Raw genomic sequence first — 15,848 nt, 5'->3', positions numbered from 1 at the left:
TAGTTACTGGATCTGTACTTTCTTGTTGGGTTTCTTTACTCATTAGAGAGGGTTTGACAAGCGAGGTTTGGAAATGTGGACAGGAAGTATTAGCTCTGTGAATGGACCAGATTCAATATTGGGAAATACAGTGTGGAAAGGTAGCTTTGCTTAGAGTACTGCCTCAAAACCAAAATGGATTCCTGTTACCGTATATACTCGAGTATAAGCCAACCAAAATATAAGCCGAGGTACCTAATTTTACCTACAAAAACTGGAAAAACTTATTGACTCGAGTATAAGCCAAGGGTGGGAAATGCAGCAGCTACTGGTAAGTTTCAATAATCAAAATAAATACCAATAAAATTACCGTACATTAATTGAGGCATCAGTAGGTTAAATGTTTTAGAGTATTTATTTCAAAGAAAAACAGTAAACAGCTCTGTAAGTGGAGAAGTGGGTCAACAAAAACAATATGGTATCTCTCTCGTTAGCTTTCTCTCTCTCAAGTGCGCATGTGTGTGTGTGTGTCTCTCTCTCGTGTGTGTGTCTCTCTCGGCTGAATCAAAAATAAGCCGAGGGTGACGTTTTTCAGCACATTTTGAGTACTGAAAAACTCGGCTTATATTCGAGTATATACGGTATTCCTTATTAACAGCATTTCATTTAAGAGTAATTTAGATCAGGAAGGAGTAAAGGATAGAACCTCTTTGAATGGAGAAAACTGGAGCTGTTTTCTTGTGCATGCTAATTAGTGATCAGGGATACAGAATGATGAGAATATTACTGCTTCACAAATAACAGGCTTTGTGCCGGGGGTGGGCATTTTAATCATAAACTGAAGTTAATAAAAATTGGCTCATGTATCCATTGTATCAGGTCAGGTCAGGTTGGGGAACATGCACTATACAGTGCGTTGCCACACCCACCACATGACGAAACAGCTCGGGATCTTGGTTAGCAAAGGGGCAGACTCTTGGTCCAGTCCTATCCTTCAGAAATGAATCCGGAAGGCTCAAAAAGCATTCTGACAAGTAATAACTTTTATATTTTTCTAATCAAGTTTCCACTTGTAAGGTAAGATATTTTCGTGTATGTGAAATCCACAGACTAAGGCTGACTTTCTCCTGAGACTGAATTCTCTTGCACTCTCATGCTTTGCAAGTAAACAACAGTAAATACCCTGGGTATGTATTAGTCCTTTCTAATGCTAACACAGGAGATTACACGCTTAATCAGTAGTGTGTGTGTCCGATCGTGTGTGTGTGTGTGTGTGTGTGTGTGCATTTTGGAGGCAGTTTAACTATAAAAAGAGTTAAACATCGGCTGTTTGTGAAGCAGGAATATTCTGATCATTTTGATCCCTGATCACTGATCAACATTGAGAAGAAACAGTGTAACTCCAGCGTTTTCCTCCATAAAGAGGCTCATCCTATCAGCAGACCTTTTCTGCCAATAAGGAATACCAGAATCACTATGTGGCTTTCAGTCAACGATAAACAAAAGTTTCATGAGGTGAAAAAATGGGATGTACTGAGGCTGCTATCAATGCTATTTGATAACCTGGCTTTTGAGAAGAATCTGTCATGAGAGGGACATTAGGGAGTGAGTGAGCTGGGCACAATAAGCAGAATGGAGCAGGCATCTGTGCAAGTGTTTTAAATAATGAAAGAAAAAAAGTGATTTGGAATCAACAACCCCCATTCAAGATGGCTTACAAAATAAATATGCTTCTTAAAAAAAAAAAACATGCATATGCTTCTTATATAGAATATGTACAATAATGACAACAATGTTGAAGCAGTGTTGAAGCGAAACATTCAAACTGATGTATATATTTGAACCGACCTATATATCCAAACGGATGTATCTCAACCACTATATATATCTGAATGGATATATACAAATAAACTGATCTATTTAAACCAAAATATATATCTAAACCAATGTATTTCAACCAATATATATATATATATATATATATATATATATATATATATGTATATATCTCAACCAATGTGTACATCTGAATGGATGTATTCAAACCAATGTATATATCTAAACCAATGTATCTGAACCGATATATATATCTGAACCAATTTATATATTTTTCTCTTGAACAGCCCCTCATATACATGTGTAATAAGAATAAAATCATTGGAACTTTTAGAACTAAACAAAAGTGCATCTCATCCGTCTTTTCAACAATTCAAATGCAATCACTAAAACTAATGTAATTATAGTGGTTATTGCCGTTCTAAAATTAAACTAGCTCATATGCTTGTTAATGTTTTTCCTCAGTCCAAGTCTGTCTAATTCCTGCGATATGCAAATGGCCTCCATTTATTAAGGTATCCTGTGATAGGTACTGCGTTTCAGGTCATTATTTATATGTTCAGATATAGGCCTAAAAAGTGATGATGACCATTATGTCGTCTGTATGAGCATGATAGTGTAATAAAAGGTATCTGAAACTGATGTGTAAGTTAAAGCAGAAAATTAAGCTGTGTTAATGTAATGTGAAGTAACCTTGCACTCAAATCAGTTAATTACATCCAGTACAATTGATTACATTCTGCAAATGTGGAAAAAAAGAAAAAAACAACACTGCTGTCAATTGTTTTACAGGAAATAAATTTGTTAATTTTTATGTTTTGTTTTTCACAAAGTCTCATTAGTAGAATGAAATATTTTTAAAACATATTTTTATAATGTATGTATGTTAAAAGTGTTTGCTACTGGTTATATTTCTGGGGGGATTGTAGGGTATTTTTGTAACTAATATAATGCAAAACTCCTTTCTTCTTCCAGCTGAACAACAAACTGTGAAGGAAGAGTGCCAGTCCCTGAAGGCAGAGTGTCAGTCTCTAAAAGAGGAAAATCAACAACTTCTTGAAAAAATCCAGTGGTTAACAGAGCAGGGGTAATCTTATATCTAACTCTTTCCATTCATATTTTTGAAAACTGAGCAGAATGCATTGTTTGCTTATTAGATGAAAACCACTTACAAACAAAAATATGTGAAACATCTGTGGTTACATTGACACAGATTGGTTTGTGCGGTTTCAATATGGATACTCAAGAGAATTCCTGCAAGCGAACTTTTCTGTTGTAGTGATTATGGAAATACGCCAAAAGATAAAAATGAGATATTTCAGCCAACATCCATCCAACCAATTTCTGAACATATTTTCTTCATCAAAAGACCATAGGGAAAGGTAGCATTTGTTGGTGAACAGAGATCAAGGAGGAAACTAACTTTGGACAGGATTCCAGTTCATTTCAGGGTTGATTGATTAGTACAATCACACGCATTGTGCCACTTTAGCATCATCAAGAAACCTAACTACTGTATACATCAATGAGACAAGAAAGGAAAGCATCATACCCAAAGAAAACCTACATGGACATACAGTAGGTATATATATATATATATATATACAGTAATCCCTCGCTATATCGCGCTTCGCCTTTCGCGGCTTCACTCCATCGCGGATTTTATATGTAAGCATATTTAAATATATATCGCGGATTTTTCGCGGCTTCGCGGGTTTCTGAGGACAATGGGTCTTTTAATTTCTGGTACATGCTTCCTCAGTTGGTTTGCCCAGTTGATTTCATACAAGGGACGCTATTGGCAGATGGCTGAGAAGCTACCCAGCTTACTTTTCTTTCTCTCTCTCTTGCGCTGACTATCTGTGATCCTGACGTAGGGGGTGTGAGCAGGGGGGCTGTTCGCACACCTAGACGATACGGACGCTCATCTAAAAATGCTGAAAGATTATCTTCACGTTGCTACCTTCTGTGTGCAGCTTTTAAGTATGCTGCACGGTGCTTCGCATACTTAAAAGCTCAAAGGGCACGTATTGATTTTTTTATCTGTCTCTCTCTCTCTCTCTCTCTCTCTGCTCCTGACGGAGGGGGTGTGAGCTGCCGCCTTCAACAGCTTTGTTGGTTTGTTTGCTCCTTTGAAGAGGAAGATATGTTTGCATTCTTTTAATTGTGAGACTGAACTGTCATCTCTGTCTTGTCATGGAGCACAGTTTAAACTTTTGAAAAAGCGACAAATGTTTGTTTGCAGTGTTTGAATAACGTTCCTGTCTCTCTACAACCTCCTGTGTTTCTGCGCAAATCTGTGACCCAAGCATGACAATATAAAAATAACCATTTAAACATATGGTTTCTACTTCGCGGATTTTCTTATTTCGCAGGTGGCTCTGGAACGCAACCCCCGCGATGGAGGAGGGATTACTGTATATATATATATATATATATTGTGATAGTTGCCCGGACACCACCAGTCGGAGACCACATCTTTATAAAAAGCTCACGTTTATTTTCCATTAATAAACACAGTGTCACACAGCACACAATGCACAAAGCAATAATCACCACTGATTCTCTCTTTCTCAGTCCTTGGCCGCCTCTACTCTCCTCCTGGGAGCTTCATCCTACTCCCACTCCCGACTCTGGCTCCCTGATTGTAAGAAGGCGGCCCCTTTTATTCCTGCCCGGATGTGCTCCAGGTGATTGATGACGTCCATCCGGCAGCACTTCCTGGTGTGGCGGAAGTGCTGCCCTTTGCCCCAGAAGCACTCCGGGCGTCTCTGGCAGGTTCCTCCGCCATCGTGCCGAGTGTAGCAGAAGTAACAATATCTGGGTCCCACGAGGTTTAACGCGCCCTCTGGCAGTGGCCACGGGTCCCAACGAGTTCGAATCTTTGCTCTCTTTTCCCGTGGTCCTTTCCTGCTCCATGACGGTTGTGCCCTCGTGGCCCAGAAGCTATTCCTGCCACCTTCCGGTCCTTTTAGGCGTCCCAGCCAGGTAATAACCATGGCCATCTGCGACAGTGCCCCCTTACCAGCGAAGAACAGTGATTCGTAGCGGCCTGTCCCACGAGTGTATAACGAAGCGGGCAATATAGGTTGTTTTCTCAGGCCTGGCACTGTATAAAATGAAACAGACACCGGGGTGGAGACGTTGCCCTGACACCACTGTCTGGCTTTTTTCTTTCCAAAATAGGGCCAACGCTCCCCCCTTTGATCAGCACCCTGGTCACCAAAACCTTGGCACCCGCTCCATTTAGTTCTACTCCCCTTCATCCGGGTACTTAGGGGAATGACCTTGCTGAATCTGGAGCACCCCTCTGCTCCTGTAGAGGACCGTTTGTCCCCCTACGTGAGCTCACGTCTCACTCTCTGCTCCTGTATAGGACCGTTTGTCCCCTTACGTGAGCTCACGTCTCACTCTGTAGGAAGAACCGGCTTTCCTCCTTCAATTCTTCCTATTCCTCTGGGGCTTTCTGATGGCTTGGGTCTTCCTACGGGAGAGGAATAGACCCCTTGCCGTCTGTGCCCCTGCAGACTGACGTGAGACTGATGCTGGATCTGGCAGTAGAGCACTAGGACCCAGGGCACTCATCAGCTGGCGTTCTGGCTCCACCCCTTCCCAGCGATCAGCCTTTCGTGTTGCTTCCACTGTCGGAGATGCAGCTACTAAGTCCCTGGAACCACGCGATCCTGGAACGAATTCGCTCGCACCTCCCTTTTTATTTACGGTAACGGTTTCACTCACCTTTACCGCCACAAACCCCCGGCCAAAGTTTCCAGCATCGCGCCCTTCCTCCCTGTGACGTTCCATCTGACGTGACGTGACCGCCTTCCTCTTCAGCTCGTCTATACCGACACGGAGGTCTTGTTCCACCTGCTTGAGCTTCTGCCTTAATCGAAGCATCGTCTCCGATTCCTCTGGAACTGCAGGTAAAAATACAGTATCAGCCAGTGGAGGATTTAAGTTTAAATCATTCCTACTCACCGGCTGTACACACTGGAGCTTTCTTCCGGGTTCCACCGGACCCTCCCCTCGCTCGAGATGGACGTTCGCCTGTCCCGTCTTCAGCCAATTACCGACGGGCACACGACACACACCATCCAATCCCTCGCCTGTCACGGGGTGGGACTTCCGGTCTTCGGCCATCTTCTCCATTCTCCCAAGGTGTCTGTGAGACTCCTCGCAGCCACTCTGCCTCGGCTTCCTGAGACGCGGCGGATCCTCCCCTTCATCTAGCAATGCCGTCCCGGCTTCGCGGACAGGATAGGCGCACTCCAGCCACTGACGCGGCTCTAGGTAAGCTCCTCCTGACACGTCAGTGCTTGCGCCTATTGCAGTCCCTCAGGTGACGACGAATGCTGTGGAATCCCCTTCTCCTCTGCCTTGCCTGGAACATCTCAACCCCCTTGGGTGGAAGACAGCACTCTGGAGAGTCGCTGACAGCCTCAGGGCGATTCACGGAACGTCCGCGGTGCGTGTGTGGACAGTCTCCATACCAGACGTATGTGTGGCCGACTGAGGTACCGGGCAGTTCACAAAATTTTTATTTATTGGGTCCCCCACTTTATAGCAAGCGGAAGGCCCCATGTTGGGCGCCATTGTGATAGTTGCCCGGACACCACCAGTCGGACACCACATCTTTATAAAAAGCACACGTTTATTTTCCATTAATAAACACAGTGTCACACAGCACACAATGCACAAAGCAATAATCACCACTGATTCTGTCTTTCTCAGTCCTTGGCCGCCTCTACTCTCCTCCTGGGAGCTTCATCCTACTCCCACTCCCGACTCTGGCTCCCTGATTGTAAGAAGGCAGCCCCTTTTATTCCTGCCCGGATGTGCTCCAGGTAATTGATGACGTCCATCCGGCAGCACTTCCTGGTGTGGCGGAAGTGCTGCCCTTTGCCCTGGAAGCACTCTGGGCGTCCCTGGCAGGTTCCTCCGCCATCTTGCAGAGTGTGGCGGAAGTAACACTATCCAAGTCCCACGAGGTTTAACGCGCCCTCTGGCGGTGGCCACGGGTCCCAACGAGTTCGAATCTTTGCTCTCTTTTCCCGTGGTCCTTTCCTGCCCCATGACGGTTGTGCCCTCGTGGCCCAGAAGCTATTCCTGCCACCTTCCAGTCCTTTTAGGCGTCCTGGCCATCTGCGACAATATATATATATATATATATATATGGAAGTGAAGGTCTGTGATACGGTTTACATATTTGCAGCTGGAGATCCACAAAGGGAGAAGATGAATCACGTATCATAAAGAAGTTTTTATTCCTGAGCTTTCAGCCCCTGCCAGGAGCCATCATCAGAGGGTAATGCTTAGACATACAAGAATCAAAGGCAATATATAGCAAAATTAAGTGGTGAAGGAGTGGTCTTAGGTCAGTGTGTGAGTGGGGGTGTAATAAGGTGGGGGTTGGGAGGAGTATTGGTCGTAAATTTTATGTATTATGAACATGTTCTTCTTAAGTTTGTATATGCTGGGGTTATGTCCAAATGTCTGTTAATGGCATTTTCGTTTGATAGCCAAGATTCAGCCAGCTCTCTGGCACTGTTAGTACTGGCCTCACACACTGACCACTTAATTTTGCTATATATTGCCTTTGATTCTTGTATGTCTAAGCATTACCCTCTGATGACGGCTCCTGGCAGGGGCTGAAAGCTCAGGAATAAAAACTACTTTATGATACGTGATTCATCTTCTCCCTTTGTGGATCTCCAGTTGCAAATACATATATATATATATAAGCAATAAGGGTCAGAGTCCCAAACCACAGACACAATGTCACCCAATACAGTTCCGGGTTCAAATAAAGGATGTTTATCTGTCACTGTCCTTCCCAAGTGAACAAAGCCAATAAATACACAATCAAAATCACAGTCTCAATGGTCTTGTAGTCCTTCTGCCCTCCTGGAGAGTGTTGCCTACTGCAAACCTGACTCTGACTCTCCAAGGTGATACAGCGGGCTTCTTTTAAACTGGGGCTGCTTCCATTGTCATAACATTGGTCACTTCCCGCGGCACCCAAGGATCCAGACAAGGCTGCGGTTCTGGACTCCAATTCCCATGCCAACCTATAGGTGTTGTTAATGGGTTCAGTCTAAAGGAACACTTCCGCCTGCCATATGGGGGAATGAATGGCTCCTGGCATCTACCTTTCCCCAGTTCGTCCACTATTCTTTGTTCCCAACCAGGACTAAGATTGCAGGGTGTCCTAGCCGGGTTATGTCTCTGTTTTTGCCATCCTTCAATTATGGCATTCTGGCCAGGCAAGAAATTACCCTCCAGTCTGTCTTATGTATATTGTAAGTGCCAAGAAAGTCCATCCTCCTCCATGGTGCCTACTTGTTTTTGAATGTTTTTTAGCTGCCATGAATATTTCTGTAACTAATCTGAAGATCCCATGAGCTAAAATCTTTGTCTAACAAAATACAGTAAAAGGAACCTCAAATTTGTAAAATACTTTGGAGAAAGTTTACCTAACTCATTGCCCACCCTCTCCCATGAAAAATAGTCAACAGGAGAACAGTGATTTACTTATTTTAAAGTTATGATAGGTTTGTGGTTCAGAAGAGCGGTCAAACAGGCTGATTCAGCAAACACTAAATTCATTAATCCAACCAGAGTCAAAAGGGGTGCAGAAACTGTAATTCTTTAAGCAGGAAACAGATCAAAACCAAACAAAAACCTCAATATAAATAAAATTTCTCAAGTAACAGAATTTCTGGTATCCATAAGTCTTTTTCATTGAGAAACAAAAAGCATACACGGAAGAATCTGTGTCTGAGACAATTTAAAATCAGCTGCTGTAACATCACGCATGTACATACACATGTGTCACTGCATTCTAACAACACAAGGCATTGTTACAATAGAAACATAAAATCACTTAATTCACTGTTACTATTTGCTGGAAATTCATGTTAAATTTCAGATGTCACAGTTAATATTTGTTCACATCAAAAATATTCTGCCTTCCTCTCACTGTGGGTCGCAATAGTGCAAACCGTATTGCTTTAGAAACGGTTCAGTATTTGTACAATTGTTGCAAAACCCCCAAAGATGGTAAGTCATTCATTTAAAAGAAGAATGTTGACAGAGCATTGGTAGGGAGCAAAGAATATCAGCTGACAATTATAGTACTTTGCAAAGCTGCATTTGCTTGGCCAACAGGCACTGCTGCTCCTTTGTTAATGATTATCTGTCTAATTGTTGCTGGTTTCATTTGATGCATCTTATATATGTATATATCTAGCATTTATTTATTTATGATTTGATAAGGTGATACGCTTATTCTTTATTTCTTTTTTGTTTCCATTGCTTTGTTTAATACTTTGTGTCTACTATGTCCATTGTACCATGTACTGTAATGTTGTTGAATGTTTATGCTCCAGTGAGACAAATACAAATACTTTTCATTTTTCTTTAAGGTATAATGACAATAAACTAAATAAACTGAATGCACTTTATTAATCTGTTTATCCTCTGCCTAATATGATTTAATCTGCTTATTTATTTTTCACAGTACAAATGACTTTTATCTAACTCTTAAAGAAGATGACCTAAATAATGAAGGAGAATTTATTTCTACTGGTGAAGAGTCTACTACCAGGTGTAAGCTGGTTGATGCCTCAGTCCAAAAGAATGTTTCATTTGATGGAAAACCACTTACACCCACTGGCAGGAGTGGTGGTGGTTTCTCTCCAGCTTTTTCTGAAGTGTTTTCTCTCCGGGACCAGCTGAAGCAAACTGAAGAAAAAGCTCTTCAAGTTCAACGAGAGGTAAGGATAGAAAGTAAATATAGAAATGGCTGCCTAGAGACATAGCCTTACAGTATTGGTGTTGTCTTTTAAATAAGTCTTTCAAAAGAAATCAACTGCATTTGAATGATGCTATTAATAAAACTAGAGAATTAGTACAGCCATCCATCCATTATCCCGCCCTCTAGATCCTAACTACAGGGTCACGGGGTTCTGCTGGAGCCAATCCCAGCCAACACAGGACACAGGGCAGGAAACAAACCCCGGGCAGGGCACCAGCCCACCGCAGGTCGCACACACTAGGGACAGTTTAGAATCAGCAATGCACCTAACCTGCATGTCTTTGGACTGTGGGAGGAAACCAGAGTACCTGGAGGAAACCCATGCAGACATGGGGAGAACATGCAAACTCCACGCAGGGAGGACCCAGGAAGCAAACCCAGGTCTCCTAACTACGAGGCAGCAGCGCCACCCACTGCGCCACCTACTTATTTTTTTTTATTTTATTGATTTTATTGAAATCACACAACATTCCATACAAATAAATCAATTTTACAAAAATAAGATCAAAAACAAATCAACCACCACCCCTGGAGAATCAGTACATATTAAAAAATGTAGTATAATCTTTAAGGTGTATGGTCCATTTGTTATTATTACGTATTAAAACATTATGTAATTAGTTAAGAAATAGGTTGTAAAAAGGTCTAGAGCATTACTTCTGTTTTCAGTATAGAAAATTATTCAGCAACTTTTCAAGTGAAAAAGAAAATAATAGCATATCCATCTGTTTGAAATTGTGGTTATTTTTTACTGTGATTGAGTTAGTCTGTACCTTTAAAAAAGCATTTTGTTAAAAAGAGCTTTATTTGCATTTCAGTCATCAATTATTATAGAAAGTATAAAGTGTTTTGCTTTTACAGTGGCACTGTAAAAAAGAATTCATGTTAAATTAAATAATACGTTTTCTGAAAATGAGCTGATTTGGCACTAAAAGCATGACATACTTACTTGTTATGATTAATGCTTTTTATACCTCTTTAAAAGCTTTTTTTTCATAAACTGTGTCAAGTTAAAAGTTGTAATGGAATTGTTGCTTGAAACACTTGTCTGAAAAAAAAGTTTTCTTGCTTTTCTTCTTTATAAATCTTTAAATTTTACATTTGCATAGTACAGATGAGTCCACAAAGCATGCTCTTATTGTGTTAAATGCTTTTCAGATGCCTCTGTACAAAACAGGTTCAACTCCCACCTCTGGAGCCTAAAATTTTGTTTAAGTTCTCAGTAGTAAAGTCATATGCAAGGAGCTGTGACCAAACGATTGTTTGTACTTATCATGGCAGCAACCGTAAAACCTGTTGGTGGACACCAGCAATAATGGAAACTGTCAAGTTAAAGAAAGAGGCATCCAACACAATATTAGGAGGGGGATCTCTAGATTTCACTGAGAAGTACTAGTAAGTCAAAAAGATGTCAGATACAGCATTGACTCTGGGTGGGTGGAACTTTGTGATGCCATTGAATGACTTGGACATTCTCCAGGTTGTTCCAGAAAACCATTAGATAGATAGATAGATAGATAGATAGATAGATAGATAGATAGATAGATAGATAGATAGATAGATAGATAGATAGATAGATAGATAGATAGATAGATAGATAGATAGATAGAATTCATGTTATCCACAGACTTTATGTTCTTTAAAAACCCAGCAAAAATGAAAACTGTATGTACTAAAGCATTGATCCTATGGTAAAAATGAGGTTAGATTAAAGTAGACCCTATACATTTCTGCTTTACTGTGCTGAAAATTAACACTTTGCAAAACACTTTGATTAGTACTACACTTTGCTTCCGTTGTAGAAATTTAATAAATATACCTGACTAGCAAAATACCCGTGCTTCGCAGTGGAGAAGTAGTGTGTTAAAGAGGTTATGTAAACATATATATACATATACATATATATATATATATACATATCTACATATACACATATCTACATATACATATATATACATATATATATATATATATATATATATATATATATATATATATATATATATATATATATATATACATATACACATCCACATATATATATACATATATATATATATATACACATATCAACATATATATACACATACATATACACACATACATACACACACATATACATATATACATATACACATACATACATAGTGCGTTGTAACACGGGCTGTGATTGTTACATGGGAGGGAGACGACAAATCACAGCTTCCCGCTTTCTAATCGGGCCTGTGATTGGTGCTTTGACTGATGCCCAGATCCCACAGTATCTCCCCTTAGGAGAGGCGTTAAGCAAGTGTAATTGAATAGTGGTGCTGCAAGTTTAGCTTTACACCTGTTTTTAAGGCTTATTGACTGAAAGGGGCTTTCATGAAAAAAGTTAGGGCTTTGCTACAGGATACACCCTCCACAAGTTAAGGAAGTAAAAATAAAGGTATATATTTCTGTTTTATTTAAACCTTTTAAGTTTGTATGCGGGCGGTATGGTGGCGCAGTGAAAGGTGCCAGTTAGGAGACCCGGGTTCGCTTCCCTGCGTGGAGTTTGAATGTTCTCCCCGTGTCTGTCTGGGTTTCCTCCGGGTACTCCCACAGTCCAAAGACATGTAGGTTAGGTGCATTGGCGATTCTAAATTGTCCCTGGTGTGTGGGTGTGTGCGCCCTGCGGTGGGCTGGCACCTTGCCCGGGGTTTGTTTCCTGCCTTGTGCCCTGTGTTGGCAGGGATTGGCTTCTGTATTTAGGATATAGCGGGTTGGATAATGGATGGATGGACATCTGTATGCATAGCCCCATTTGCCCGTTTTCATTTTTTTTCTTTCTTCAGTAATATTTCAGCAAACCCGGAGGCTTGTCAGTTCAAATCCTGGTACTGACACCACTGTGTGACCCTGAGGAAGTCACTTCACCTGCCTGTGCTGCAAAAAACAAAAGTAATGCAACAAATTGTACCTCAGATGTTGCAAGTTGCTGGAATAAAGGCATAAGTCAAATAGATAAATATGTATTATACACATAGGAACTATTCATTTATTTTCAGTTAAGTCATCTGCAGCAAACCTTTATAAATGAGGGTTTCTCCTTTTTAGATAGTGCAAACTGTTTCTTCTTAATTGAGGTTTTCTCTTGGAGAGCTTTTTTCATTTCATTGAAAATTAAAGCAGCAGCTGCCAAAATATGTAGCTTTCTTATTAATTTTTCAACATTGTGTAAAATAACTTTATAAAGTAACATATAAGGTTTAAATACTGGTTATCCTTTTACACTAAAATATTACTAAAGAGATACAAAAAAAGTAAAATGCATATGTTGTTTTTCTTTAAGGAGATTAAATATTACTGAAGAAAGAAAAAAAAAAACAAAACAGCCAAATGGGGCTATGCATACGAACTTAAAAGGTTTAAATAAAACAGAAATATATACCTTTATTTTTACTTTCTTAACTTGTGGAGGGTGTATCCTGTAGCAAAGCCCTAACTTTTTTCGTGAAAGCCCGTTTCAGTCAATAAGTCTTAAAAACAGGTCTAAAGATATTGACAATAAGCTACGCAAACCCACCAAGACATGGAATCGTTTAAATCAAGGCGCTAGTCGAAAAACACCATCACATACTATTAGTTAACGATTAACACATTTCTATATGTATTGTACGCATACAATACAACTGATAATATGTTGCGCTTATTTATCTGGTGTACCGACACTTTTGCGCATTTAACAGCTGAAATCCAACGTGGTTTGTGCCCTTCAGAATGAAAACAGTTTGCATTTACCTTTTTAATAAAAGGCGAGCTTTTAAGCCTGAGAAATGACCCCGTAAATGCACATGTTTAATTGCACATGTGTTAATATGTATGCTTACACACTGTTTCTTCTTCATTGAGGTTTTCTCTAGCATGTAGATCACAATCTGATTGTATCGGTGGTTACCTACCAGGTAACGCTTATGGTTGGCCAACAAGTCAGCTAACATCAGCCACGGTGCCTTCAGTTGTGAGAAGCAGTGTTTTGCCCTAATTCTTGGCTCATCAGGCGTGCACACTCACTGCACTCGCTTATGGGAATCAAACCTCAGATGTCAGCGCTAGAGGCGAAGCCCCTAACATTGCGCCACGGTGTGTGGTTCGTTTATTTGACAGCATGTAGATCGTGGTAATTACATTCACAGCATTCGTAGTCTGAATCACAGTCTGATTGTATGGGTGGTTGCCTACCAGGTAACGCTTATGGTTGGCCAGCAAGTCAGCTAACATCAGCCATGGCGCCTTCAGTTGTGAGAAGCAGATCATAGAATGGTTGAAAATAGTTTACTGTCAAATAATGCAAAGAGTACGCGACACGTGTTTCGCCCTAATTCTTGGCTCATCAGGCGTACACACTCACTGCACTCCCTTACGGGAATCGAACCTCGGATGTCAGCGCTAGAGGGGCTTCGCAGCGGTGAAGTATTGCTTTTAAATTTTAATTAAGAAGAAAAGAAAACCTTTTTAAATTGAGGGAAAATATACCAATAACAATTTGTTAAGGATCTGTTTTTTTGTGAAGCTGCCTTTACACAGCCTGTCTGCTGTTTATAAACGAACGCCATATAAGGCTGTCCTTTCTCCTTCACAGTCAGTTCACGTGATTATGTGTGAGGCGTGATGACGTGATACGCAACCCCCGCAACTCCGCCTCCCACGGCCAGCGAGCTGCAGTCCATTACTGTATATGGACAAAAAAGAGGTTCCAGTTATGACCATTACGCTTTGAATTTCGAAATGAAACCTGCCTAACTTTTGTAAGTAAGCTGTAAGGAATGAGCCTGCCAAATTTCAGCCTTCCACCTATATGGGAAGTTGGAGAATTAGTGATGAGTGAGTGAGTGAGTGAGTGAGTGAGTGAGTGAGTGAGTGAGTGAGTGAGTGAGTGAGTGAGTGAGTGAGTGAGTGAGTGAGTGAGTGAGTGAGGGCTTTGCCTTTTATTAGTATAGATAAACAGTGTGAAACAGTGAGTATATGTGGAATATTATTTGAAAATAGAGACTTGTTAACAGAACAGAAACATAAGAATGAAGTCATTAAACTGCATTGCAAAAGTACAGAGGTAAGTACTTGGGCCACTGCAGGTCAAAACCCAAGGAAGGGAGTTGACTATTCTGGCTTAATGAGTGGGCAGGACTCATGGTGTTGGGTGCCGGCAATGAGAGGGTGGGATCAGCAGGGACACTGGGTTGGGTCCAATCCTGTGTACCCCCACCCCTGGAGAAGGCAGGCAGGCCAGGTCAGGACCAGTAGTGGGAGATGGGGTTGGGTGGACACGTTTGCCTTTCTGCTCTTGTACCCTTGAGGCCTAATGATTCTTCCACAAGTCCACCTACAGAAGCTTTGTAACAACTTTACTTCTTCTAGATAGTCAAATTCAGTTATCTTCTTGGCATTCCACCAGACGCCCAAGGACCTTACTAAACCATCCAATCAGTAGTAGTGTCGGGAGACATATAAAAAGGGCAGGGACTTAATAAATGCAAGCTTATGATCCAGACTTACTGAGAATTCCTTGTTCATGGGAAACAACTGCAAAACCCAGTCCCATCGCAAATGGGGTTCAACAGCTTCCCGACACCGGGTTAGACATACATTAATCAGTTTAGTGTGGCACACGTGCAGCCCCAGACATCTAAGGGAATAACAGACCTGTTAGTGCTCAAACTCATGTGATGCAACTGGATGATAGGCCTCTCAGAATTTTTTTTGTACTGTGCGTATGGCTCCAAATGGGCACTAGCAGAAAATTTTACTTTTAAAACAACAAAAAAACAACCCTCTCAAATGTAGACAAGAATTACAATAAAGAGGAAAACTTTTGACTTGACTAAGAATAAGAGAGCAGCCACAGTGAAACATTGCATAGTCATTTTACTTCAGGTACATACGAGTCCAAGTAGCATTTCTTGACACACTTCTGCTGAACAATTTTTTGGCTAAAAGAAGTTAATGCTAGTTTATCAGAGACGGGATATGCAGAATAATACATAATGGTCATTAGTTTTGTTTTCATTTTCTCCTCCACAACTAACCATAGTGGGTCGAGATTACATCTAATAACTGAGTCTGCCTTCTTAATTAGCCTATTGATTTGGTGGACCTCTCTTGAAGTGATTTTATTAGGCCAACACACTATAGTCCTGAGAGAAAAGTCATTCTTATATAGTTTCCTTAGTTTTAGTGAACTAGTCCAAGCTGTTAT

The 15,848-nt window shown here is 40.9% G+C and overlaps 1 protein-coding gene across 8 annotated transcripts in view; it reads left to right on the top strand.

Annotated features, from left to right (window-relative positions):
- Nucleotides 1-15,848, top strand: part of LOC114660491 (coiled-coil domain-containing protein 136) — a 224,678-nt gene that overhangs the window by 179,259 nt on the left and 29,571 nt on the right. For all 8 annotated transcript variants that reach the window (XR_007935690.1, XM_051931352.1, XM_028813245.2 and 5 more), the window contains 2 exons: nucleotides 2,791-2,902; nucleotides 9,335-9,590. Coding sequence is in view for 7 of the 8 variants with exons in the window: in XM_051931352.1 (XP_051787312.1) it covers nucleotides 2,791-2,902; nucleotides 9,335-9,590 (368 nt within the window). In the remaining variant the exon portion in view is untranslated. The remainder of the gene's footprint in view (nucleotides 1-2,790; nucleotides 2,903-9,334; nucleotides 9,591-15,848) is intronic.

The sequence above is a fragment of the Erpetoichthys calabaricus genome, chromosome 1, assembly GCF_900747795.2.
Source record: "Erpetoichthys calabaricus chromosome 1, fErpCal1.3, whole genome shotgun sequence".
Classification (NCBI taxonomy): domain Eukaryota; kingdom Metazoa; phylum Chordata; class Cladistia; order Polypteriformes; family Polypteridae; genus Erpetoichthys; species Erpetoichthys calabaricus.
This window is presented reverse-complemented; position numbering and strand designations above follow the sequence as displayed.